General features: G+C 38.2%; 1 protein-coding gene across 5 annotated transcripts in view; it reads right to left on the reverse strand.

Moving 5' to 3' along the window:
* Nucleotides 1-26,862, reverse strand: part of L3MBTL3 (L3MBTL histone methyl-lysine binding protein 3) — a 75,552-nt gene that overhangs the window by 34,276 nt on the left and 14,414 nt on the right. For all 5 annotated transcript variants that reach the window (XM_069010787.1, XM_069010786.1, XM_069010784.1 and 2 more), the window contains exons 3-11: nucleotides 19,610-19,721; nucleotides 17,269-17,428; nucleotides 16,137-16,275; nucleotides 14,739-14,823; nucleotides 12,569-12,660; nucleotides 9,955-10,059; nucleotides 8,456-8,591; nucleotides 6,156-6,247; nucleotides 5,450-5,601 (exon numbers count right to left, since the gene is read on the reverse strand). In XM_069010787.1, the coding sequence (XP_068866888.1) occupies nucleotides 5,450-5,601; nucleotides 6,156-6,247; nucleotides 8,456-8,591; nucleotides 9,955-10,059; nucleotides 12,569-12,660; nucleotides 14,739-14,823; nucleotides 16,137-16,275; nucleotides 17,269-17,428; nucleotides 19,610-19,721 (1,073 nt within the window). The remainder of the gene's footprint in view (nucleotides 1-5,449; nucleotides 5,602-6,155; nucleotides 6,248-8,455; nucleotides 8,592-9,954; nucleotides 10,060-12,568; nucleotides 12,661-14,738; nucleotides 14,824-16,136; nucleotides 16,276-17,268; nucleotides 17,429-19,609; nucleotides 19,722-26,862) is intronic.

Here is a 26,862-nt window from a genome sequence, read left to right on the forward strand (position 1 = left end):
TTATAATTAAGATAATCACTCAGATGTGTAAAAACACGAGGACAAACCTTCTAAATGCACTTGGTTTGCTTTGCTTTTTCAAGCATAGTCTGAACACAATTTTAATAAAATTCTGAAAAGTGAATGCCACTGCACGCACTTCTTGCCTTGAAGATTCAAGAAGAAGCAAATGACCAAGGAATGTCGGAATGAAAGATGCATTCCTGGAAGACGCTCTGACATTTCAGTGAGCATGGAACACAAAACAATGTGTGATTCAACAGCATTGCAAAATAGCACCATGAAATATCTACAAACTTTGATTTGATTTAAAATAAAAACCCATTCATTACAGATAAGCCTATAAGAAGACTCTGCAACCACAGTGGACTCAGGAAAAAGAAAGATCCCTGTTACAGCAAAACCAGATCATACAGTTTATCTTCACCTACTGATTTTACACAGCCTTTTAGCTTCTAACAGTTCATTTAACAATAGAAAGTAGAGATCAGTAAAAGTCACACACAATTTAAAGTAAAATTATTATGCTTTAATGTGTGTTATTTAATGGACATCCATCTAGTTTGGAAGAACAACAATAGTCTATCAGACTAAGCCCAAGAGCTGTCAGCTGCAATGCTAAAGCCTAGCTGACCTTTCACAATCAATTTGCCACATCCCACAGCTTTTTATCTCCTTTGTTCCAGACCAGAAGGCAGATCACCCAGCTCACACGCTTCATAAAACACGATGCTCCACGAATTGTGAGGATGCTTGCTAGGCCAAAAACGGTTACCAACACTAGCAGGAGCTGGAGGATTTTGCACCTCCAAACCTACCTACCTCTAGACCAAGGCAGAGCACCACCACCACCTTCTGCCAGGCAGTAGAGACGTGACAAATGCACGCTCAACTAATAAAACAAGGTTACAGTGTCCACACAATTCATGTCACTTGTGAACCACTCTTTCTGTTGTGTGAGAACATGCAGACAGAAAAAGAAATCTAATATCCATACTGGAAACTGAAGCTAATCTAGGAAGCTGAAGTGGAGCCAAAAGCAGCAGAGTGCACCAGCTGAACCTATAAGAGAGCCACGCAGAGGGACAGAACAAGTGACAGCTTGCTGAGTTATGGACATCTTAACTACAGAAAAAACATCAAAGCAGGGAAGAGCTACATGATGTAAATGGCCAGGAAATAGTTCTGCAATAAAGAAAACCGAGGGCAGCTGACAACATGACCCCCTGGTGCTTGCACCACTTTGCGTGAAAGGAACACATATAAAGTTCAGCAGTCCTTAGCTCACGGCAGGAGAGCACATCCCAATGGGAGACGCACACGTGGAAGAAGACTTAATATTCTTCTATTGATCACTTCCACCTGTCCTGTTAATTTTTCCCAAAAATCTGTTTCACATATACAGCTGATCATAACTAGATCAAGAGAGATGGATGATAATAAATTATAAAAAAAATGCTTGCTGTTGAAAAAGTTAATACTCAATTATTTCAGAAAAATATTTTTCAAAATAGGTCTCCACCTGAAGCTCTAGACAGATTTTTTTATTAAATAGTCAGCATTGTCTTTACAATGCTTTAGTAAGTTGTATGTGTTATAATAATTTTCTGTTTTGAACTGATTTCTGATTTTCCCTTTTGGGAAACAAATCTTTTGATAGTTTGATTTTCACTTTAATAAGTGTAGATACAGTCTATAATGAAAATGTTATCTATCGAAAACCACTCATACCCACATGCCCAATACACACAAATAATAATATGTCCTCAAAAATGCTACTTATACAAGTTCTTGATTTTGACATGTCAGTCATCCAACAGTGCATAAAAAAAGAAAGAAAAATATAAAAACCATCCTGCAGCCCCATCTAGTGCATAATTGAGAATACTTCATCATTGACAAGTATAAAGCTGGTATAATTTTAGGTCAGGACTTCTCAAAGTGTAATCCAGGAGACATGTAGGAGGTTATGGCATGCATCCAGAGGTGGTACAGCAACATCATCTATTTTCTATTTAAAGTCTGATAAAAAAGCAGCATGGTGATTCACATGAAATTTTAGAGCTTTAGGGTCAGATAATGGTTCATTATCCATTTAAACAGTTAAAAGCATGCACTGTGACTCATGGTTCTTCAAGATTGTTTTATCTTCTTTTTGACATATTATAACCCCTTCTAAAAGACTGTTCCTTTCAAAGAGAAAGTGGAGCAAAGTTAATTATCTCAAAAATGAAACAAGCAGAGTGCAACTTTTAAGGACTTGGCTGCTAGGAAAGTAGTAAATACTGATGGAGAACAGGGCTGGCCTCTTACTTAGTCTCACACCAAAATCCAGTCTGTTCCAAAAGTCATACAGATCAGAAAATTATTCCAAAAACCAAAAGCTATTTTATTTTCACAGAAGGATTCAGAAATCATTTTTCTATGCAAGACAGACAGGAACAGAACAGTGAGAGATGCATGGGCCATTGTATTTTAACACACTCCTGCTAAGCTGATCCCAAAAGCTGCTTGTACGAACTTCTTAGCAGGGGAAGTTCAGACCCAGCCAAGGATGAATGAAGGCACCCAGAGCCCTCTGACAGAGCAAGTCTGGGATGCAGTACGTCCAGCACAGCCATTGCTCCACTTCTCCTGTGCACAAACAGCAACAAGCTGGCACAGCTTCACCTCTTTCATGAACTCTGGCTGTGCTTCCATTTGGTCACAAAAAAATTAGGAAGCTAAGGTGACATCGATCTGTGTGCAAGCAAAACTGATGTAAGAGAATGGAGGAATATGAGATGGATCTGTAGTTAACTCATAGTTCTGACATACCCAAAGATTCCCAATGCTATTTCCAGGTTCAGACAACGGTAAGAAAATTCAGGAGTTCCACTGAACAAGAATGCCTTCGGCTTTCAAAGAAGTATTATGTTTCATCAAAAGATATGGAACAGATGGAAAGGACCTGAAGGCTTATGCTGTATAGGCCAAAATTCTCCTTCATTAAGTAAAGTCTTGAATTTGACAATTTTGTTCACTTTTCTTCCATCTAAAAGCCACTATCAAAGGAAAATTTAATAGGATTTATAATATACTGAAAGTATCATGACCGTGCATTAAAGAGCTGCTGTAATGACTAATTCTAGCCAGGGTACTTACTCTCAACCAAAAACATATTTCCTAATACTCAGAAAGAAAGGAAGGAAGACTATCTTCAGGCTGAAAGCCTGAAGCCTAAAAAACCTTAGGTGATGGTAGTGGATTTCTGTTGCCTGAAGTCAGTAAAATCAGTCAACTCTCTTTTAGGTATCCAAAAATAGGAAAGGTTTTTTAACCTCAGTGAGAAAGTTCAGTCTACTCCAAATAAAACACAAAAGGTATACAGAGGTATAAGGTAAAAAGAGGTACTTGTTTGAAAATAACCAACATACACAAAGTAAGTCATTTCACCTTCATTATAATTCTGAGATTGAAGCCTACATGCAGGCACAGGGAAACTGTGAGGCTCGGTTCTGGGTAATCTCAAAAAACCTTTTTGTTTTTAGTTACTGACAGCAGTTGGTAGACATGAAATTTATGCACCTAAGATATTTTAAGGCCCCTACAAACCTAATATCTAAAATTAAAAATGTAAGTGGGATGCATTCAGGTTGCATTTTCAGACTCTCTTTTGGTCGGACATTCAACTGCTATTTTCATTTGCTGCTCTTTTCTCCCATTTTCTTTCCTTCTTTCTCTATTTACTTTTCTCAATGCAATGCTGAGATATAGGCCACACTACTCAAAATTTAATTTCCATGCACAGTACTTCCAGGAGCATCTTCTTGCTGCTTCCAGAACAGTATTTCACAATTTCACCAAAAGAACAAAACTTAAGCTTGACTTCAGTATAAACACAGCTCCAATGATTTATCAAAACCTATAGGAAAACCTAAAAACTTTCCACTTCAAATTTTCATCATCCTTTATGAGGGTTTTATGCCATGTATTCTACCTCCAAAATTCAGAAAACCCACTTCAGGATACTATATCTATAACTAACACCATAAATGTAAAGCTTGGTTATATACTTAAAAACTGCTTCTCCCTCCTCTGAAAAGATTGGTGGCCAAAGTTCCTGTTGACTTTGGAATATTAACAAGTCTGAAATTCAGTATACATCTGCTATATACAGTGCAGTATTTTAGAAAGATACCTATGCTATGTCTGAACAAACTACAGGTTATATTGCACTGTGTTTATCCTAAAAGCTTTGCCTAACTGCCATTTTAATTATTAATGTCATAGTTGTTATTACTGAATATTCAAATACCAAGAAATTTAGAGTTAAGTTTTCCCAGTCCCCACTTCCCTGATGCTTTGTAGAGAAAATGTATGGTTTGTGTTACTTCTTCATGGAAATAATTGCTAATCTGTCTGGTCTTTGACTAGTATGGTCTATTGCCTTGATATTCAGTTCTTGACTGTTCACTAATGCTTCAGTAAGTCAGTTCTACTTCAGTTTATTTGTCATGTTGGCCACAAAATTATTATTTCAAGAGATGGACTTGCAAAGTTTTGAAGTTATTTTAATAGTTTTGTGGCATTCTCATTGACATAATGCCTAAGTAGTCATCAAATACAGATAAAAAGTTTCTTCATTTATATTTATAGGCTCAGCTATACAATTAAGTTGCCACTGCTGAACCCCAGACATAAAGGGGATACATACAATACTCTGCCTGTTCTGCAGTAACCTACTCTCCCCAAAGACTGTAAGATAAACTACCTTAAATCTGTCAGCTGAAGATCCAAGTAGGAACACAAACTTTCACTGTGACAGCCTAAACCTCCTTCATTATCTTTATGCACCTAGTACATTCTGCTCCATCCACTGACTTTCCTATATAGATACACACAACCCCTCCACCATACAACATGCAGAAATGTCATCTCTAACACAGGTCAGGATAGCAGGCTCCCAATTTTCACTGGAATGTAGAACACAGAGGACTAAAACCAGGTTTTCCCACTATCCTGTTGCCTTATAGAAGATGACTACAGTTCTGTTACAACAGAAGTGGATCAAGAACCTTACGAATACATGCAGCCTTTTCTTCAATTCACAACTATAAGTAAAACTAATTCCAAGTACACTTAGTCTCATTATCATGGTGCATATTCTCCACTGAAGATATCAGCCTCAGAGATAATATGTAATTGAAGTCAATCCACAACTCCAGATGCAGCAGCACACACAAACACTCATTTAGCACAATCTCAGCATTTTTTACATGCAGCTTGACATGGGAAACTTAATTCCTCCAGTTTGCCACTAAGATGTACTTTGGTGGCCACACTTAGAAATCTAGCAAAAGTGGTATGGTATCTGTATCACCAGTCTGGAAAGCATCACAGAAAACATCACTTAGAGCTAACACAGTTCTGATACATCTCACTAGGATACAAAACAAAAACATCATACCAGTAGTCATAACTCTCGTCCCAGTTGTCAAAATGAACCAGAAAACGATTGTCCACCATGTCTGTTACCGTGGCAACACAAATGAAAGTCGGGTTCTTCTTGTCTACGGCTTCCAGCTTCATCCCCACTCGAAATCCCGACGGAATCACTGTCTACAAAGAGAAAGACATTTAACTGAAGATAAATGCTAAAAACCCAGAAATCTCCCCAGTGTACACAATCAATATATTCATGTCATTTCCAAGTTTCCCAATTAGTTGTCCCATCAGAGTGGCAGCAGCCTAATTAGCTGACATGAGAGATATTCAAACACAGGGACTTGTGATTTATGAAAAAGAAGAAGTCCTAAACATGCTGCTAAAATTAAATGTATTCGTTTTAGCTCTGTCTTAGATACTCTCTCTGAAAGAGCATTCTTGTTCCCCAACATTATGGTGCAAGACACAGTACTAATAACAAATCTTTAATTTAAGATACTGTTTCTGAATGCACTGGAATTTTAAACAGATCAGTAGAAAAGTAATGAATTGGAATTGCAGCAGTTAGCTGCAGTGGAGAATGTTATTCAATTGTAAAGCAATTGTTGTAAAGATTCTAGTCTTAAATTTCAGGTCTCAAGTCTGCCATCACTGAAATGTGCTATTAGTCTCTACCACACACATGAGCACACTCACAACTACCCCACAAGTAACAAGTGAGTACTTACTGCATTCTGGTTTTCAAACAGTGATTTAGGAGCAGCTTGAGCCTTGCATGCCTTCAAGTAGGAGGGCCAGCTGAATTCTTCTTCCTTATATCCTAAATGAGGGTTGTAAAAGAAGGGCAAGAAAGGGCACTTATGAGACACAAGGTGCATGTATCAGTGAGAGATCAACTTTATACTATGATCTTCTTCCCTTTGAACAAACATCTCCAAACAGCACAGGCTAGAAACCAGCTTTTTGTCTCTCCCCATGAAAACCTCACCTTACCACCTCCCTGCCTTACAGGTACTAACTTACTTCCCTTTGTTGGTCTCACTGACACAAACACACAGCCAACAAGTGTTCTCCACCTACTTTTCAGTCTGTTGCTTCTACTTCAGAATCAGAAAAAGACCTACAGATCCCACAGCTCTTCCCACTATGCCAGCCAGTACGAAAAAAAAAAGTCCCTCCTCCTCCAGACTTCACTGTATTACATCATCAGGCTAACACTAATACATCATCACTACCAGCTTTAAAACAAACCCCCTAGGTTATATCAAACCAGCTGCTTACACAATCAATGCCCCAGGACCCCTTCCACATTGACAGTGTAAACTGTCCCCTGCATGGACTTTATAAATTTTTTATTCTGTGCATATAACACTTGGAAAGAAATCTGTATTTCTGTTAATGTTTCGCTTCTTAGGGGGAAAAAGCACAAATAATTTATAACATGTTGAACTGCATAAAATAATCTACAATAAACCATTTGTAGTTCTAATCTACAAAACAATGCTAGGAGTTGGAAGCAAATAGATTTTCTCCTTCATTTTTCTGTTGAGTAATAGTTATAGAAACATCTCCTTTAGCCAATATGTTACAACCCAGTAAAGCAAGACCAAAACCACAACAAATTTCAGTGAGTGATTGCCTTTACTGAAATGTGTCACCCCTTAACTATTTGAAGTATTACTCAAATATGCCAGAGACAACTGCTTTGCTTAACCCGAGATTCTCATATTATCCCAGGAACCGCAAGTTTAAAACCCTTCACCTTCTCTGCACAGGGCTTTCTCACTTTTTATTTCAAATAGTAGTTGACATAAATTAACCTAAAAGTCCAAACAAAAATACTTTTCTTATACTCCAATTGCTTCTTGTCCTGATACACTACAGCTGTAGACCATTTGAAACCATTTTTAAAGCAATACAGTATTGAGATTTCTCATTTTCCCTTTGTAATTCTAGAGAGTATTCAAACCTAAGTCCAAACTCACAGTAGACAATAAAAACCTCCCACCTACTGTATGTGTGATGGGATCAGATACTGGGACTAGGACAAAGTCTAGGGAAAAAAACCTGGTTCTAGTAGATTATGGAACAGTTTCTGGGCAGTCTGGGTCTTCCTGTCACCAAGTGAGAAAGGGAGATCTTAAGCTCCTAATTTAACTCTCAAAAGATGACCAAAGGTCAGTTTGATTTATTCACTGCAGATATAGAACAGTCAATGCAATTTTGACATGTATATGTACACAGGTACATCCATTCTCTTGCTGCAGAATTTGCCTGTGTGAGATAAAAAAAGTGGCCTCCTCTACACAAAATGAATAGTGTCCTGAAACACTATCTTTTCTAATTTCTGTGAAACCCAGTTCGATTTTGCCGCTTCACTCCCCTATGTCCACTGGAAGCCCAGCAGCAGCTACCTGTTGCCTCTGCTGCTGTGGGGATGGGAGACATCCCACCACAAGGCATATTCTGCCCAGCAGCACTAGGAGTTACCCACCCATTCCATTTTAATTAACAAGAATAGAAATACGTTTCAGAAAACATCTAGAATAATATTCTTATTTTTCATGTCCCTCCATTCCCCTCCTCCCCCCCACGTCAGACCACCGGGTTCCAAATTTTTAAAGTTTATATTATGAAGGTCAAAAATTTGTATTTTAGCTGAAAAATGAAAGGCTACTAATGCAAACCTTTGAGTTCTTCTCTGAGGTGCCATTTTATATACATACTATCTTGCAATAAGCATTGATTTGGGGTCTAAGTTTGCTGCTCAGTTTTCTTTCCTAATGCCTTACGATGACTCTTATGGCCCATTTTGTTTTCTAGGTTTCTCTCGATTTCCACTGAATAAAAGTGGAAAAAATGCTTTCAAACTTGACATTTTAGGCAAGACTTAGTGTTTAATTTGCCATTTTCAAATACTCTTGACTAAATTAACTAAAACATTTCTGCCAAAAAAATATAACAGCATTACACAGGTAGTCTCAATCTCAGAACTGTGTAAGACACACAGATTTAAACTTAACAATACCTTTAGGGGGATGAAGCTTGTGACCTGTTTTTTCACACCATCCAACAGGATGAATGTCTGAAGAATCAGCGTTCACCCAGAAATCATAACAATCTGGGTATCCATCAAAATGGAGTCGTATTCTGTACCCACAAACCTAAAAGCAAGAATCGACAACGTACAACACTATGTTTTAAGATCTTTGCCCAACACATAAACACTTCCATTTGATATCATATGTAATAACTGAATGTTTTCAGTCAGCTTTTTACTTCTGCTCAATCCAACATTGGATGAATAAATTCATTTGATAAAATGAATTAAAAGGCAAAGCTATTTGGAGAGAATTAAAAGGCAAAGCAATTCTCAGTCTGAGTGCCTCCTCTTCTGGTCAAAAGAATTTAACTAAAAGCTGGCTATTGCCAGTAGTGTTCAAAAACTTGAAAATAGTTCAACCCAGCATCAGAGTAAAATATAAGCCCTACAGAAGAGCATGAATACATCTGATACAACTGAGGACAAAGTGCAGATAATGAGGTTCTCAAGCTATCCTGATTAACTGATATACAAGGGAGCACTGAACAATAAGTATGTTCAAAAGGCTCTCCAGAGAGATACTGAAAACTGTTTAAGTAAAGATGAGAAGTCAGTGGAGGTATTCCCCAGAACTTCATTATTCCATGAAGTAATAAGTCAGCCACTGAGAGAAAAAAACAGGACACAATACTCTCTCTGTATGGAAGTTCTCCACATCTCCCTGAGTGCCAAATGCCATAAATTTACTGCAGTCATCAGTGAAAATCTCAACATCAGCCCTATTCTATATTTAATTTGTATTCTGACATAACTTCCAGTTTCCTCATTTTAATTCACAAATGAAATCCAAAAACCCATTAAAACTACGCAAAACTTAAAGTAAGGTATGTTTAAAAAAATATACAAAATATACCTGAGAAGCAGGTTCTCTATTGAAAGCAAAGAAGCTGTTTGTCAGAAAAACTATTTCATGAACCACAGCAAAAGAAAAACTGAGCTTATATTTTATGTTAACTTGCACAGGTTGCCAATACAGGCAATTTCTGCGGCCATCAGTCTGAAAAAGTTGTAGCACAACAGCAACACAAGAAACTTTTAGGTATTTGTATCAGTGAATGGAGCAACTGCAAATACTATCAAACTTCTATAAAACTGCTATGTATCAGTTGTCATACTTACATTTCTATTTATTTTTTCTTTAAAAAGTACAGTATTACAGATAAACACATCATCCAACTAGTCTAATACTGTTTTCTCTAGCTATGTATTTTAAATATATGCAAATAGTCACTGCTGCATTGACACTGGATATATTTTTCACATGTCTATCAGGCAGAAATAATATAGCATTATTAATTTAAAAACCATCTTCCTACGTATAGTTTGTCTGCCTGTTAGATAAGAGTGAGGGTTTTCAGCTGCTGCTGTTTCATTTCAGCCTCTCCTACAACCCCACACCACAGCTGCTTGCAGCCTCTACTTACCTCAGCCACTGTGAGAACACAGTAGATCGACTGGTGCTCAGGATCCACACCCTCCAGCTTCATCCCTACCTTGAATCCATTCTTGTTGTATGGGAAAGACTGATACTGCAAGGGAAAGTAACAGTTTCAATACTTCTGAAAGTATAGCGGAGAAACACCCAATATCTTTGTAAGGAATAGAACAACGATTATTTATTATTCATGCTTCTGAAAGAACTAATAAATCACTTTAAATTAAGTCTCGTGTTTTCAAAAATGTAGAGAGGAAAAGAGAAATTGGTGATTGTTTGAAAAACACATTGATACTAGAATGACTTAAACTTTGAGAGTATGCAAGAAAATTAGGAAGAATTAGCAAAAGAGTCAAGGGAAAGAAGATGACATGATTTGTCCTCAACTTTTTTCACTAACTGTCAATAAAACATCTTAGCAATTTAATTATTTATTTTTCAGCCTGTACAGTGACACTGACACCTTCCTGGTGGACGTCATTCCCTAAAATAATCACAACGACTCTCTATTTTACCTTCCACATCTCAGGCCATGAAAGATGAACTGAAAGGCAGAAATATTGAACACTGTATATTGACATGGCCTACTTGCTGTCCTTCATATGCTGAGTCCAGATTATGTAGTCTTTCAGGAGAATTTCTGCATCACAGGAACATGACCTATCCTTACATCACATTACAGTGAACCCAGAAGAACAGCTTTCAAAAAACAGGGATTGAAAAAGAGGCTAAGCAGGATGGATATTTTCAACCAGAAGGCATCAGCATCCCTCTGTTAAAGAGGAAGGAAGGTAGCAGATATTAAGGTTAAATTGGAAGGAATATCAGAAAAATACGTGACCAAAACTGAAGACAGTTTTCCACAGGTTAGAAAATTCACAGTTTTGATGTCCCAAATGGTTACAAAAAAATACACAGGAAAAGCATCTTAAATATTCCCTTTTCCTTCCGTTTCTGTCTAAAAGCTACACATGCTCCCGAATCAACTGCAGTACCTCTGCAGCCAATGGGAAGAGAAGGGTACCGAGGGAGCTACTCAGAAAGGTACCACCTACTTGGAAGGAAGCAAAACTTTGTGAGACACAGTTTAGAAATTGTTCTAAGATCAGGAAGTGGCAAGGACTCTCCATCATCCTGACCATTCCTAACTATGGGTACAAAACAGCACAGTGAAAAGTATTGCTTCTGAACTGGTAAAAAAAAAAAGAAGAAAAGAGTAATACTCAAAATGCAAACAGAAATCAAGGATTCATAATTGGTGATGTTTGATTTGGGGTTTTTTTTAACCTACCTGTTTATATGGCTTGATTGCTCATCTGTAAAATGGAGAAATATTACCTGGCCAATTCTGAGTGTTATTAAGAATTGTCTTTCTGCTACAGGTTTTAAATACTGCCCACTAAATAAAGCATTACCCAGAGGCTAAAGACTTTGAAAGAAAATACTAAATTAAGATGCACTGGATGAGAAAGGTACAATGTGGAAGAAACATAGAGTAATTCCAGACTTCATCACCATGTGCAGCATCCTGCAAAAGCCTGTGAGCTGCTATAGCATTTCATGGACCTACAGACAGGCAGAGCAATGCTTTGTAAATCTACCTTCTCACTAGGATATTCCTTATCCAGATTGTTTTCTTGCTAATTTTTGAACCAGTATATGGCACTGGGGGATACAACTAAAGGTAGTCAGAGAACAGTTGTTCTTGCACAAATCTATGGAATCTGCACACCTCAATCCTAGTTCTTCACTTTTCTAACTCAACAACATCTAAAAGCATCAATTAATGATCAGCATCACATGCATGCATAAGCTGAAAAGCTAATTCCTGCACAGAAGACTTAACAGCTGAAGTATGAAACATACAGAAAGAAATTGATGCAAGAAACAGACTACAAGTAAGAACAGAATTATCAAAAAAAAAGCAACACATAGCAGGAGTACAGCAGCTGAGACATGTTCACAGGTTTCACCAGGTTTTGCAAGAGAAGATAACACCACAGAAACCTTATGGATTGGGATACAAAGCTCTCTTCCAAGCAAGAGAAGTGGCACTAACGAAAGCACTGAAATGACAATGACTACCATAGCAGGCAAAGGACAAGCAGGACATGATGATGTGACATCCAATCAGATGATGGGCAAAAGAACAAGATGAATTAGTATCTGATGTAGTAACAAAATATAATGACAGCAGAAGCTGAAGAAAAGACAGGTAATATAATCAAAGCAACAAGACAAAAGATGACCTTTGTACCACCTTTCTAAACATATTTAAAGAAAATTATATGGCATGAAAAAGTGTGGCTATGTATCACATTTTTAGCTTCAGAGATTAAAAGGAATGGCTAGAACGGCAGATCTTGGAAAAGTATCTGCTTTCTGCAGTCTGATTTAACAGCATTCATCAACAACAACAGAATTCTCTGAAAAAACAGAGAAAGATAATTGCTTTCATAATTGCTGAGGGACACAGCATTATTTTCATCATGCAGGTTTTCCCCCAGAAAAGCATAAAATCTTCAAACTATTTTTGTGTATCGATTTCCCAGGAATTTCATGATCTTAAGTGGTTGACTGACTTAAGTTTCAGATGGTCATACCTCTTTAAAAAGCTTAGTAGGTACTGCAATGGCCCTTTCTTCCTCCAGATAGGATGCCCAACACCATGCTTGCCTTCCTTTAGAGGGTACAGCTATAAAGAAGCATAAAACAGTGAAATATTTCTGTAACTGTTAATGTCTCAAGAAAAAAACCCCCACAACATTTTGAAGTTTATAATATCCTTAAATTTACATTTTATGAAATGCACTCATGGTGTTGCTCAGAACTTAATTCAGAAAAAGGAGAAGCCCTGTAGGCTCAAAGGCATCAGGAACATGAAGGTTCCTGGTTTGCCCAGAAACATTTCCAGCAGTTCAAACCTGGATTAGTAACAAGATAAAGCTCCTTCAGAAGCTTTCAAGAACAACTTACAAAGTCTTGCTCCAACCCGTTTTTCCTTACTGCTCCTAAGAAGCATTAAGATATACAATTTGCAGATGTATAAAAAGATGAGTTCAAATCACAAAATAGCTCAGTATTTTAAGGGGTTTCTTCTTCCCCCATGTACTTCTACAGTACTCAGAATGTTTCTCACCTACTCCATCACTTTGTAGTTTGATGGTTTGGGGTAGAAAGGCAGTGATTTAACAGTATTTTCTCCAAGCCATCAGAACTGTCACCAGTACTTTTTTTCCTCATGATGTCATTAGCATATGACAGAAACCTCCAGTTTCAGGTTTGTTCATGCAGTATGGATACTTGCATAGTAATTGCAATATTGCTTACAGTCCATCTTAATACTGGCTACAGTCACACAGTTTTTAGGCCTTGAAAATAAGGCACTACCTGCACTAGCAGTAGCCAGGAACTTCAAGAACAGATGGTCTGTGAGGCTGGCCCTGTATGTTCCTACTTTCATACACCTCTACTCTGCTCTACTGATCTCCACCTAAAATGCTGCCTCTGCACAGGCAGCTTAGCATTTCAGACCATAAGCTCACATGGTTGGAAGGATTCATCACAGTCCACCCTATGATTCTGGCTTGATCCAGACTGTGGGCTACTCACAAGAAAAATAAATCCCTTAAGTAACAGTCTGGCTTAGCATTTTTACGATTAAAATATGAGCCATAACAATAGTGATGCCAAACTCTCCTGAAGAAAGATGATAATGTAACCAAAAGATAATAAATTTCAAAGTGATAGTGATCGCTCAACACTATTAGACCACATTCATTTTATTTGGGACTTACCCAGTTTTTATCTATTCCATTAAAGAAATTAATTGTGCTTGGTTCTGAATACAAATACCAGTTTATTCTTTTATACTGATGTTTTCCCAAATGAAAATTAAAAAAACCCAACAGAAGAAATGTGTATGATCATTCTGTCAGTGGGCAGCAGTGATTTTCACAGAGCATCAGCTTATCTCTGTTATCTCTCTTATCTCTTCAGCCTTAGAAGCAGCTATAGAAACATATCAGGAGTGATTCTGTCCTGGGAGGGGCATCTTTCATAAATTTTATTGTTCATCTTCAGCCAGCAGTTCATCTGCCTAGTGTACATCAAAGCTAATTGGAGTTCTGCGTTGATTAGTGGCCTGGCAACCTCTGTTAATGTCTCCCCATCTAGCATAAGAAGCACTCTGGAGGGCAAGATGTAGGTCTGTGGTTGGTGTACCACTGAGGTATAATAGCAGCTGATTCTCCAAACCTGCCTAAAATTATCTATCATACAAATAGCTTGAAAGGACAGCACTCACTTAAAATATGTTTATTATGTTGCTTGATGTGGTATATCTCCCTTTGGATTGATTATAGCAATTATTCCTAAACAGTTCCATAAATGTGTCTATTTCTAGCACATAATGAAGATGCAAAATTGATCCCCAAGGAAACAAAAGTAAACTTTCACTGCTGCTTGATACATGTCTTTCAACATCTGGGAACTCAATGGAGCTGATTCCCTCTAATACTGGCACTATTTAGAGGGATGAAAAGAAAAAAAACCTGAAATATACATTAGTTGCATTTACACTCACTATATCCTCCCCTATGCTGCCTTAAAATTTAATTGCTATAAATGACACTGGCACCGTTTTTTTACAGTACTGAAAAAAATTCAATAGGGAACACAAATTCTGTGAAACAATGCTGGCAATTCACAATAAGATATGGATATTACCTAAAGAATTGATGGTTGAGATTTTCATTTCATAATCTAACTTACTTTGTTTCAAAACTGTTATCTCCCCTTTTCTTTTTCTCCTGGCTCTCTGTGAGACTCTCAAGATCCTTCCTTCAGGTTTGTCCTCCTAAATTAGAAAGAGAAAAAAACAAAAAAAAAAAGACTACAGTAACCTTACTAGCTTAGAAGTCTAGTATGATAAAACCTGAGATACTGTAGTTTAAACTCCATTTAAATGGCTATTGACCCAGCTCTCTCCTACCTCAAACAAATGCACAGATGTCTAACAGAAGCAAAGTGAGCCATCAGTGACAAAGTACAGCAAACAGCGAAAATGACAGGCAGAAGGACTCTCACCACTTGGCACTCAGCCAGCCAGCCTTGCCTGACCCAGGGACAGATCATGAAGCCTTCAGCAGACCTCACTGAGACACTGATCAATAACAGTACCTTTGGCATGTTCACGTTTCCAAAATAATTTAAAAGAAAACCTCTCACAGCTTTAGTCTGGCTTTTTTCAAAGGTACTATTGCTTTATTAAATATAAAATGGCACTGATCCTTATAATTTTTTTACTGTTTTTGTATTAACAGTTTTGTGAGCACCTGAACAGATGAGCAGAGTAAGTACTCATCTGGGAAGGCAGATGCATGGAGACAAAGAAGGTACCCCCAGACTTTTGCCTAAGATATTGCTATACAGACAGCTGCAAATTCCCCCCTGACAACTCAAGCGTCTTCAGCCTTTTGACAATTCAGTGGCTGCAGAACTCTACCCTTCTCCCTGAAAACTGTGCTACCTCCAGTAGTGTCACAGCTATTGGGAAGAAAACAAATATTATAGGGAAACAAACATTACAGGAAGGTACTGTGGTAAGCTTTTTCTGAAGTGAAGAAAAAATCAATAAATTCAAAAGGAAAAAAACCCAAAAGGTGCCCCAAAGCAAATTACACTGCAACACGAGAGCAAACCAAATTTTTGGTTATGTTTTTCAAAGGCAAATTACACTAAGGAAATCCAAAGTATTCTCTTCTTAACTGTAGTGAAGCTTTCTTTGTAAATAAATTATTGGTCTATAGTTATTTATTCATATGCAGAATGACAAAGTAACAGGTGTTGGGAAATATGTACTCCTGTTTTTCTATGTCTACGACTTGGCAAGTCTAGATTAGCATCATTTTTTCTTTAAGTTCTTTTTATTCTGGTCTTAAAAAAGCAGGGAAGAGTGATAAAAACCAGCTTTTATCAGTTCATTGTCAATAATATTACAATTTACTGCTGAGGCATAATTAATTGCCAAACAAACCAACTACTTATTGTGGCTCTGACAGAGTGATGAAGTCTCTTCTCTTTGTGGACTGATGGAGCTACTGACATTGCAACACAAGGCAAAACTCCCTCCCAAATATTTGCAGGAATGGGTTTATGATGCATACTAACAATTTCATCGGGATTCTCCTTCTTCTCCCCATTATCCCGGGACTCTTCTTTGAGAGGTAATTTTGCTTTTCTTTTCCGAATGCCTTTAGAATCATCTTCTCCATTGCATTCCATGCTGGGATTTTCCTCCTTTGGTTCTCTAACACAAGAGTAACACAATGACACAAAGCCAGTATTATTTCACTTCTCATATTCATAAAACAAGTTAAAAAACCAGTGTGTGGGTCCCATAGTATTATACCAAACATATTCTTATAAATACTACTGAAAATTAATTCTGCCAAAAGAATTAATCTGAGAGACACACAATAGCAACTGTAAAAGGAAAACTGTCAGCTTATGCTGAACAAGTTCTACGTGTTTTAAACAGAGTGTCTTTTTCCATATACCATCAAGTCTCCTGGAGAAGCAAACTGTGAAATGTTTGGGACTGCAGGGCAGTTTACAGAGAGGAAGGCAAAGGTAATTGTTAAGTTTGACAAATCCAATTGGAGAAAGCTGGTATGTGATTGCATAAAATGCTAAACAAGAAATCAGAACAGAAAACTTTTGAAGCAATTAGCTAAAGATGAAAGAAAACGTACAAAGTCATAAATGTTAAAAACTGCCATATCTAGCGATATACAATACAGAATGGACACACTAACAGAAACATACTTTTATGATGAGATGAAATGAACTAACTGAAAAAAAAAGAACTGAGAAACTGCAGCATACTCATGTTTTCACTCACTGTCATCTATAAAACAGCTCTTGCACTTAATTATAATTAACTTACCACCCCAACCATCTCATTACTGATTATCTTAATTCTAATGACTATGAAACAGGGTGGGAGTCTGACACTGATTCATGCATCCCATAGACTGTTTTACTGCTTGCTTCTGACAGCAGAACACAGCACACTCTGAGTAAAAAAGACTGCCTTCAATGTCAGTGTTAGACAAAACCAAATGTTGTTAAGGCATTTACACAAAAAAACAGTGAAAGAAAATTATAAACCAATGGTGACAACGCAACTTGTCTGTTTAATATCCCCCCCTCCCCACCATAAACATTTTATCCCACCACTTCTCTCTCGTGCTGCATTTATGCCAAATTCTTTGTTTCTATGCTTTATTATAGCACCTACTTGTTTTTTACTTGCTGGGCACATTTCTGGCTGCAAAATTTCCCTTCAGGAACAAATTCTTCTATGGTACCATAGCGGTAACAGTTTTCACAGAAAACAAGTCCATCCACTTTTGGAGTTTCCTTCAACCTTGTGGGGATCCCTGTCTTTTCTGAAAAGGCTGCACAACGACAAAAGTTAACTTCACTTAAGTAGAGGAGATACATTCCCAACCATCCTCAGCAGGCCTTACCAAGCAAACAGAAAAACATAAGCCACACCACTCTTGTCAGAACAAGAACTAGGAGTTAGTGTTTGTATGAAGTCCAGATTGCTGACAAACAAATTGGGTTTTCAAATTGCAACAGGAGAGAGGAACCCACTGATTCTATGATTCTGTCACTGCTTGACGTGGCTACTCGTGGAAGGACTGAATTTTGCGACAGGCACCACACTGACTGCCCACAGAGTCATCACTGCTCAGAATCCATGACCTCATCTCCTGCTGATATGCCTATATCTAAATTTGGGAGAAAAGGGTTGGGGGCAGTTATCTTTCATTAGGTGAAATTACTTCTGGAAGCAAATCGCTGACTACAGTCTGCAGTCTTCAGCAGCAGTTGCTCAACCAGCCTGAGGTCCACCAAAAGTGAAAAATCACTAAACTTGTAACAAAGCAATCTTCAAACACTAAGTTACTCACTCATCCTAAGCTGCGATTTCCCCACAACAGGCATATAGCCCAGGAGAGGCTATATCCAGGAGAGAATGCAGTTTTTTTCCCTCACAAGCAAGTATGAAGCACTGTCAAGTACTCCAGCCTCTAGAGCAAGTTGTTGTCTTTGTACCCCCCCCCCCCCAAAAGGCAAATTTCAAGTCACAAATTATTTGTGTTGCTTAGGCACTGTACTGTCTTTGATAGCAGAGTCAAATGAACTCATAGCATGCAGGATATCTCCCCTAGAAGAATATATATGTTATATTTACACACCAGCATCATAAGTGGTTCAAAACAGCTATTTCTTCTCACAATGGAAAATTTTAGCAGCGTTTTTACTTTTGGAGAGCACTAAATTAATCAAGGACAGTGTAAGGTAGCAGCAGAATGCTTACTTGATATGTTTATATGTCCATAAACCAAGTTTAATTCAGGAGAATCACAATTTTTTTTGATTAGGTTTGCCAGACTGTAGCGGATGCAGTTTCATGCTTTACTGTCAGTAACTGTGATCTCTCAGTCTAAGCAGAAAATCTGTTCTGCTACTACAGTATCACAATTTCGCTACTCTCATCACAGATTTGAAACTTGAATTAACTATCACTGCCTTGCTACAGAACACATTAACTGTGGTCTGAAGCTTCACACCTCAGGGGGAGCCCAAACCACTTTCCCACCAGTGTTAATGTTCCACATGACAATTATGATCTAATAGCAAGGGAGCAGCAAAGGAAAGCTCTCACTGCCTTCACTTCTCCTGCTTATAGGGATGATTATGAAACAAAAATTGTGAAGTCTGCTTTTCAAAGGACTTACAGAATGCATATTTTAAAAGAAAGTTGATAAAATGTAATACCAACAAGGAAAAAACTAGGAAGTTGTAAATACTCGCAAATTAAATACTCGCAGTTGTGATATTCTCTTCCATGCTACTCCATCATTACTGGAGTCAGTGTAAAAAGATTGCAGTAATTTATGACCACATAAACCAACTTTTCTTGAACAAAACAGGTGTTTCTTACTTCAGTATTTTAAATGCAGGAAACACCTTATCTGGTAGGTACATACTACCTTATAATTATACCATTCCAGATAAACACTAACTGTTACTACACACAGATTTTAATGCTGCAAAAAAGCATAGTTGGCAGGAGCAAGGCATCTGTGTGGGTACACACTGCACAGCTAACACTGACATCAGTGGTGGCTGCTGAGCTGACCATACGAAGGCAATTTGCAGTGCACAGTTTGTAAAGTCTGTGGGCAGTCTGGAGAACCAAACTCAACAAAAATGACCTCTAAAAAATTCTCAATAATTTAAAGAAATTTACTATTTTGCAAACTAAATAGAGGGAATATACCAATTCTAAATTTAGAGAAAATTACTCTAAGGAAAAAATTGTGGCTGTAATTGAACTTCAGATGTTTAACTGTGGAATTATTTCCTTTTAACTTGAAATGAATTTATTTTCATACTAATTTACATCCCAAGAAATGGGTTACTTCATCAGAGATACTCTGTCCATTAAAGCAAGTAAGTTTTTTTTGGTTTTTTTTTTATTTTGGAGGGAAGCTTTAAGGAAAGCTGGTACATTAAAGAAACTACAGTCTACCACAGAAAATGTTTACTGCTTCTTAACTGACCTTCTTGAGCAGTTGGAACCATCCAGGTTGTGGTAGCAGTGGCCTTTTTAACACTTTCCATCTCAGTTTCATCTGTAATTACTTCCAGGGCCCCAAATTCATTGACTCTAAACTGTAAGACAAAACAAATGGAATAGAGCATAGTAAAAAATTACTAGAAGTCTCTTGAAGTATCTTCTATTCAATATAGTTTTTACATGGTGTCCTTGCCACATTGCCTATTTTCTATGTGTTTCTGCTTATCCCCATGGGATTCAAACCAAGCCTTTCTTGTTTCTATCAAGCCAAATGCAAATTCATTTTGATATCTATAAATATTAATTTGCAATAGATACTGATACAGATGCCTCCACATACAGATCAATATCTAACTTACACACATAAAAAAAAATCAGTAACAGAAATTAATGAGAACATCCCTTAACCAGATGTTTTTCATTGCCAGCAAAATAACACACTCCAGACATTGACTATTCTTTCTGAGGACAAGGGAGCTGAATGAACATCACACACCAAATGCTTCACAGAGTACAGAAATTTCAGCATCCTCTGAAAACACAGTACTTCTCCACTATAAAGTGCACATAAACAAATATCTCAAGGCAGTTTATGAGGTGTTTAATTACACGCTGAATGTGATATTACTGTCAGCCAGACACAAGGCTCAACAATGCCCCACATGCTGTGCTTACAATGGAGCACCGCGAGTTACAGGCATCCTGCTGCCAGAAGAAAAGTTTCTTTGCAATGCTGTAGTGATTACAGCACTGCCACATGAAAATAGCTTCTGCTTCCCAGTCACTACGTGGTTTGCAGGCCCAGCTGGTTACACGGTTTAGCTCAAGGCAGGGTTTTGTCCCTGATCGTCTGCTCCGAACAGCGAAGGGGTGTCTTTGCCACAGAGAACGGGTCTTTATCAGTGTGATCTCTCACCAACAGCTTTCAACAGGGAAAATTATGTCTGAGAGGGTACTTCAGAACTCCCCAGCATCCACCAGAGAGGATATTCCTTCAAGGCCATAGCATGAAGCCTATTTCTCTTTCTCTGGTCAGGCAACTTTACATTGGGAAAATGAGAAAGGGAATAATTGCCTGGCCCTCTGTGTGCCTCCAGAGGCTGATGAACACATCATTCCCCCTCACTTTGGACCCTGCCATGGTACAGTACTGAAAATAAGCCATTCTGGCTGCAAGCAAAGGTGACCCCCATATACACATACCACAGCATTGTGCTTTCAGCACAGTCCTTCCAGCCTTAACATTTGCAAAGAGTCAACAAGTCCTAAGGAATGTGAACAGATAAGAAATAATAAGCTGAGGGGAGGGAAAGGAAGAAGAGGCATATGACACAATCATATGACATCTGGAGCTAAGATTTTTACTTGTGATCAGCTGTGCTCACAACAGATATGAAAGCATGGACAAACTGTTGATAAATCCATCTGGACTGAAATACCATGAGTTCAACTTTGAAAGGCAACCAAATGCAGTAAACACCACGTGCTGATACTTCAGTTTGTGGAGAGACAGTCATGCTGTTCCACCCAAAGAAAAGGAGTAGAGTTACTATTCAGAAGAGTCTTACAGCTGACTTATGCACTCAGTCTTGTTCCTATTTTGGTTAAGCCCATTTTTGCTCCTGGTGCTTTGCTGCCTCTGCAACAGGTAGATGCTAGAGAGAAAACCTTCCCTACTTTCAAGAGCTCCAACATTTCAAGAGCTGTCTCACAGCAGGCAAGCTGTGAGCATGGGCCAAGACACCTGCAGGTTGCAGCAGCCTACCAGCCAACAGGGCGCAGGGAGGTTACCGACCATCTCTTGGAAACACTCTCCCACACCTTCATACTGTATCAGCAGGAAATCCATGCACCAAAGGCATTTCTGAACAGTCCTGGGATACCTAAATACTTGGGATATTTCCGCATGATTCGATCAATGTCCAGCTCTGACACCACTCACGTGCTCCTCCTCCACTGGGGCCTCCTGTGGAATGCAAGGACATCACCCCAGGTAATGCAGTGACCTGCCAGCCCTTCTGGCTCCAGGAGGCTGACTGATAGGCACCAAACAATGGAAGACAGATGACTGTAGGGAAGGCTGCTCACAGCTACTCTTTCCCTGGAGGCTGTTAACAGCAGCAAGAGCTGAACCCTTATGGAAAAGTTCTTCAACAGTCAGGCCAACCACGCCAAGACAACTTGCCACTGTCTTATCAGGCACAACAGTCCGACTGGGCACTGCCTCACTGACTGGTGTAACTTCACTTTTCACCTGCAGCCTTGCCTTTACCAGTCTCAGAGGCTTCCAGCCCCTGTTCTGATGCAAACTTGAATTCACGTCTGCTCTCTCTCTCCCTATTTCCCCAGCGACACCATCAGCACTAATGTATCTGCCAAGCTCTTTGTGGCTAACGAGAACAACGCCTCACACCTGGGGAGTCATACTCTGGTTTTAGCTGGGGAGGAAAAGACATGAACAGCTTGTGACAAAGGTTAACTGCTTGAAAACAGGATGAATAGATGTACAAAGCAGCATGTTGCACAAAGTCATCACAGAATAAAAGTTGCCAGAGCAACATGCCAACTAGCGTTTACTCTTGGAAGAATGACAAAAAAGGATCTCAATTAATGGTGGTTTATGTGCCTATGAAAAAATTCAACACATTTGTAAGTCTCTTCTACTTAGAGAGTAGGCAACAGAAAACCTGAAAGTAAAAGTTTCATCATAACATTTCCTCTAAACCAAAATACAGTAAGAGCAGTCCTCCCAGACACTTCCCTAGGTGTCTTGACACTTTGGAATTTCACAGGTGATATAGAGGGAAAGAAACAGTGCCTTTGAGCTAACTTCTGAGAATGGATCCATAGCTTTGTGATAATAAAAATTTGTTTTCAAGTCACAAAACTCCCTAAATAAATACAGAAATTTGCCCTGGATGAAGGGATTTCCCTTCAATCTGCCTTCATTGCATCAAACAGTAAAAATCCCCTTGACAGAAACAAAGTCAGGCCATTACCAAGTACTTTACAAATAAACTCTCAAAAAAGACTGATTTTTGTCCCTTCAATGTTTTAAAGAGAATAAATGATAAGGTTCATTGGGTATAAATTTAATCCACTTGACTTTTGTCAAATGCCTGTTGGCAAAATTTAAGTAACCTCTTAAGATAATTCTGTCCCACACTATAGAACCATTGGTCTTAAAAGACAGCAACAAAGAAGAGAAAGAAACCTCAACAGCTTTCCTGAGAAAATTCACAGTAAGATAAACAGGAATAAATATAACATCTGGATAGAAAATTTACCTTCCAAAGTTTCATGTAAAGGCAAGCAATGAGGGCAAAAATACACGTTCAATTAACTGCAATTCTTTTAATGCAAATATATTGTAACTGAGTCGGCAGGATGAGTCCAGCTGCCAGCAGGTAACTATACAACAAAGAACTTATTCAGCTGCTTTGTCTGCAGTTTCCACAAGGATCAAGGACCATAGCTTCCTTTAAAACATCATTAGAGATTCCTTCCACTCAGAGCTGAGATACAGTTTCATGTTCTTGGGAAATGATGCCCTGATATACTAAAATTTCAGCTTGTATGACTGTTAATTTTATCCCCAGGAACATTTTAATATTCATTCAACAGAAAACGAACATACTGAGGGAAGCAAAGGCTTAAATAAATAATAATCAAACATTATCAATACTTTCTGAACCATTTCTGTCTGTCCACATGCTAAAAATTATTCTCAATAAACATTTTTAAAAAAATTAAAATTGTATGAAAATTTACACAGGACTGGAACAAGTATCATAAGCCACTGATATGAAGCCTTTGTCTATTGCAAGCAATAGTATCACACAAAGTATTTCATAAACGTTTCAGAAGCAGCCAGATATTCTGTTACCAGTGTCTCTACTGAAAGTCCCTTCCTGAATTTCTTTCTTGAAAAACCCCTTTTTATGTTTTAATTTCCATGTACTCATAGTCAGTTTGTACCCATTTTTTCCTAAGCCACACTGCCATATGTAGTACCGTAACATTTACTCTCTTAGCATATGATATAGCAAGGAATTATGTACCTCCTCAAACTTGATTTTATTGCACTAAGCACAAGGTTCTTCTGTTCTTATGAAAACCTTCTCCATCTTCCTGTTCAGCCTGTCATTCTTTGCCCACCATGTGCTGTGCTGAACCACAGAAGTCCCAGGGAGCATGACAAAGCATAACACCAAAAGTGGACTGCTGCTGTCTCTCCTCCAGTGGGTTTAGAGCATTTCCATTTCTAATGGAAGTTCTTTGCCCTATCCTGCTGGCTGGAAGATGCTGTAGTTTTTTGTAGGGGAAATTGAATGTTAAAAGGGCTTCCAGTTCTCTTTTCCACGTTTCATAAAATTACTCTTGAGCATTTGTCTCTATGTGTGATGAAAAAATTGCGCACGATGCAAAATGTCTATCATGTTGTAGGTTAATTCTTATAAAATCAAACCTGTTGGGAACATATATATAAAACCTAGTTTCAAATTAAGTCCCCACTGTTACATGTGTCCAAGTCAGAGCAACACAGATCAGACTATCAAGGTTTGCTCTTACTTGTGCCTTCTTAAGAATGTAAAAGATCTCATCAGTTCCCACAGATATCAGATCAGAATAAAAGTTGCTATCATGTTATATATGGTATAATTATTATTTGAGAGAACTGACAAATAAAAACAAAGAAAAAGGAAGAACAACTGAAGCAAAGGAAAAACAAAAAAGAGCAAAACCCCCACATATGTTAATGCACAGCTTTAAAATAAATTAGAAAAATCAGCCAACACTACCATCTACTGGGCAAGATAAGGACAAAGAGTTCTTTGCAATAAAGACAATTGTTGCTGCATTCTGACAGTAACTTCAGCAACAAAACATATCTTGACACCACAACCGTGATTGTGGACACAGAAGAAACCTGCAAAATTTTTATTATCCAAAACAGAAGTAAATTGAGCAAATGCTCAATGCTCTTTATGCCCATGAAGCAGCTAAGTTTAAAGCAGCAGAATTCAACAGCAGTTTGTCAAGAAGACAGACACCTGGGACTTCAGTGATAGAAGCCAAAGAACTACACTCTGATCTCTGGCTAGCAAGAAGTTCTCATTACTCTTGATGTTAATCACCATTTAGTCACAGTGGTTTCAGTGGGACTGCTCAGATAAATCAGAGCTTTTCTGGCATTTTACAGCTCCTCATCTTTTTAAAGTGAAGGAATTATCTGTCACCACTGAATTGTCCAACCACATCCTGCTACACATCAAACTATTTTTTTACATATTACTTAAGTTAAATAAGTTATTAAACACCTGACATTGTCCATTCAACCAGACCCCTCTTCCCTGTGTGTGTGATACACTCTTTACATGCACACATTATTTTTTCCACAGAACCCCTGCCCCAGGCAAGGGCTGGATAGCATTCAGAAAAATGAGGCAGCTGTTGGTATTTTTATGTTCTTTCTTCAAGCAGTAAAGCCAGTCTTATTTACTCTACATGGTTTGAAAGCAGAATGACTGTTTATTTTCTTTTTTTAAAAAACCCAATGTACAACAAAGAACATGTATCTAAAAAAGCTTTAGGCACTCTAGCAATTACTGTTACAATGCAGTGCAAAGTAACTCCTGAAACAAAATCTCTGTTCTCAGCCACTTAGAAAAGAAAAAAAACCTCTCTTGGTAGCTCTTCATCCTTCTGAGTATTCTCCTCCCAGCTTATTTTAAAGCAGTCAGTAAGCATGTGACCCCTTACACTTGCCTCATCACAAAATTTTGATTCTTTCAGGGATAGAGAATGTTGGGGAAATGTGTTCCTTCCCCTGACAATTCTGCTTCTTCAATGATGAGAAAGGATCCTGCCTGCACACTGCTACTCTGCAAGTATGGCAAAAGACAAACTTAAGTAGGATCACAGGGTATCTAGAGCTCCCTAAACCATAATCAGCAGAGATTAAATTCCTCACCACGACCAATAGGCAAGGCCAGACCCACTCTCATTGAAATGATCCTGTCAGCAAGAAAGTAGTCAAGCATTCCACCAATCTTGGATTGATTTTAAGATACTTCAATAACACTGCAATAGGCTAATCCTGAAGTAAAAAAGCAGAGAGAACAATTTGCATCTAAAAGGAAAGGTTTTCTTCCAATCTGGGCAGGCACAAGCAGGAAAGAATTGCTATCAAATTATATCCTTCCAAAAATAAAAATAATAGGAGCATTCTCTCATCATTGCTGAACAGAAAGCTTAGGTACTGTAGGAACCCAGAGTGCCATCAGAAAGAGAGACTGACATTTCCCCAGCATATACCAATACCTCAGTCTTGTCTGCAGTAATGTTTATCTACTTTATTCTTAGACACTCCTCAGGCTCTTCCAACCCCCCCTTTCCACTTCAAGTGCTAAAGAATTATCTTAGTATCAGAGGGCTTCCCACTGATTTCTCTACACTGCAAACTCAGTCTGCCTTATTATCTCCACTTGAGTACGAAATTGCAGCTAAACAGACTTTCTTAAGGTGACACATAAATCAGCAATAGAGCCAGAAGTCAAGGCCTGCCAAGATGATGCTTATTGATCCAGAAGTTGATTTACAAGGCAACCCTAGCTGTGAAATATTTTGGCCAGAATATTTCTAAATACAAAACACTAATATCTCATGGGAAGCCCAAGCTAGCAACAAATAAAAAATGGCTACCTGCCAAAAATTTGGTTCCAGTGAGTTGTTCAGCGCTGTGCAGGAAGGCTGTGGTAGGAGCAAGTGAGGTGCTGAGCATTCCTCTTTGGGATTTACCTGCAATAATCACAAAACTATTCCTTTTCCTTCCTGAAACCCTCTGCCTAGTTGTTCAGAAGTTTAACAGCATCTACAGCTAATGGCCCAGGAGATTTTGTGGTAAAATACCACATGATCACTTAAGGGAATACTACCATGACTATACATGAGGAAACCCAAATAAAGATCCAAACGCAAACCTAAACCCAGCATTTCTTGCCTTTGCAGTTTTAACAATTTTAATAGTGAAACTTCCTTTTTTGGTCTTCTTTTTTCTTCCATAAGGTTGACTCATTTTATGACATTGCAAAGTTTTAACCAGAAATCTATGGCAATGAAACATAGCAAGAGCTAATTAATTACCTTACATTGCAACAGAATAAAATTAATTTTTATATGGAAAGGACCAGGCCACTAGACAGATCTGCTGGGGCTCACACATGGTCAGAGAAA

Source organism: Aphelocoma coerulescens, chromosome 3 (assembly GCF_041296385.1).
Source record: "Aphelocoma coerulescens isolate FSJ_1873_10779 chromosome 3, UR_Acoe_1.0, whole genome shotgun sequence".
In the NCBI taxonomy this organism is placed as follows: Eukaryota; Metazoa; Chordata; class Aves; order Passeriformes; family Corvidae; genus Aphelocoma; species Aphelocoma coerulescens.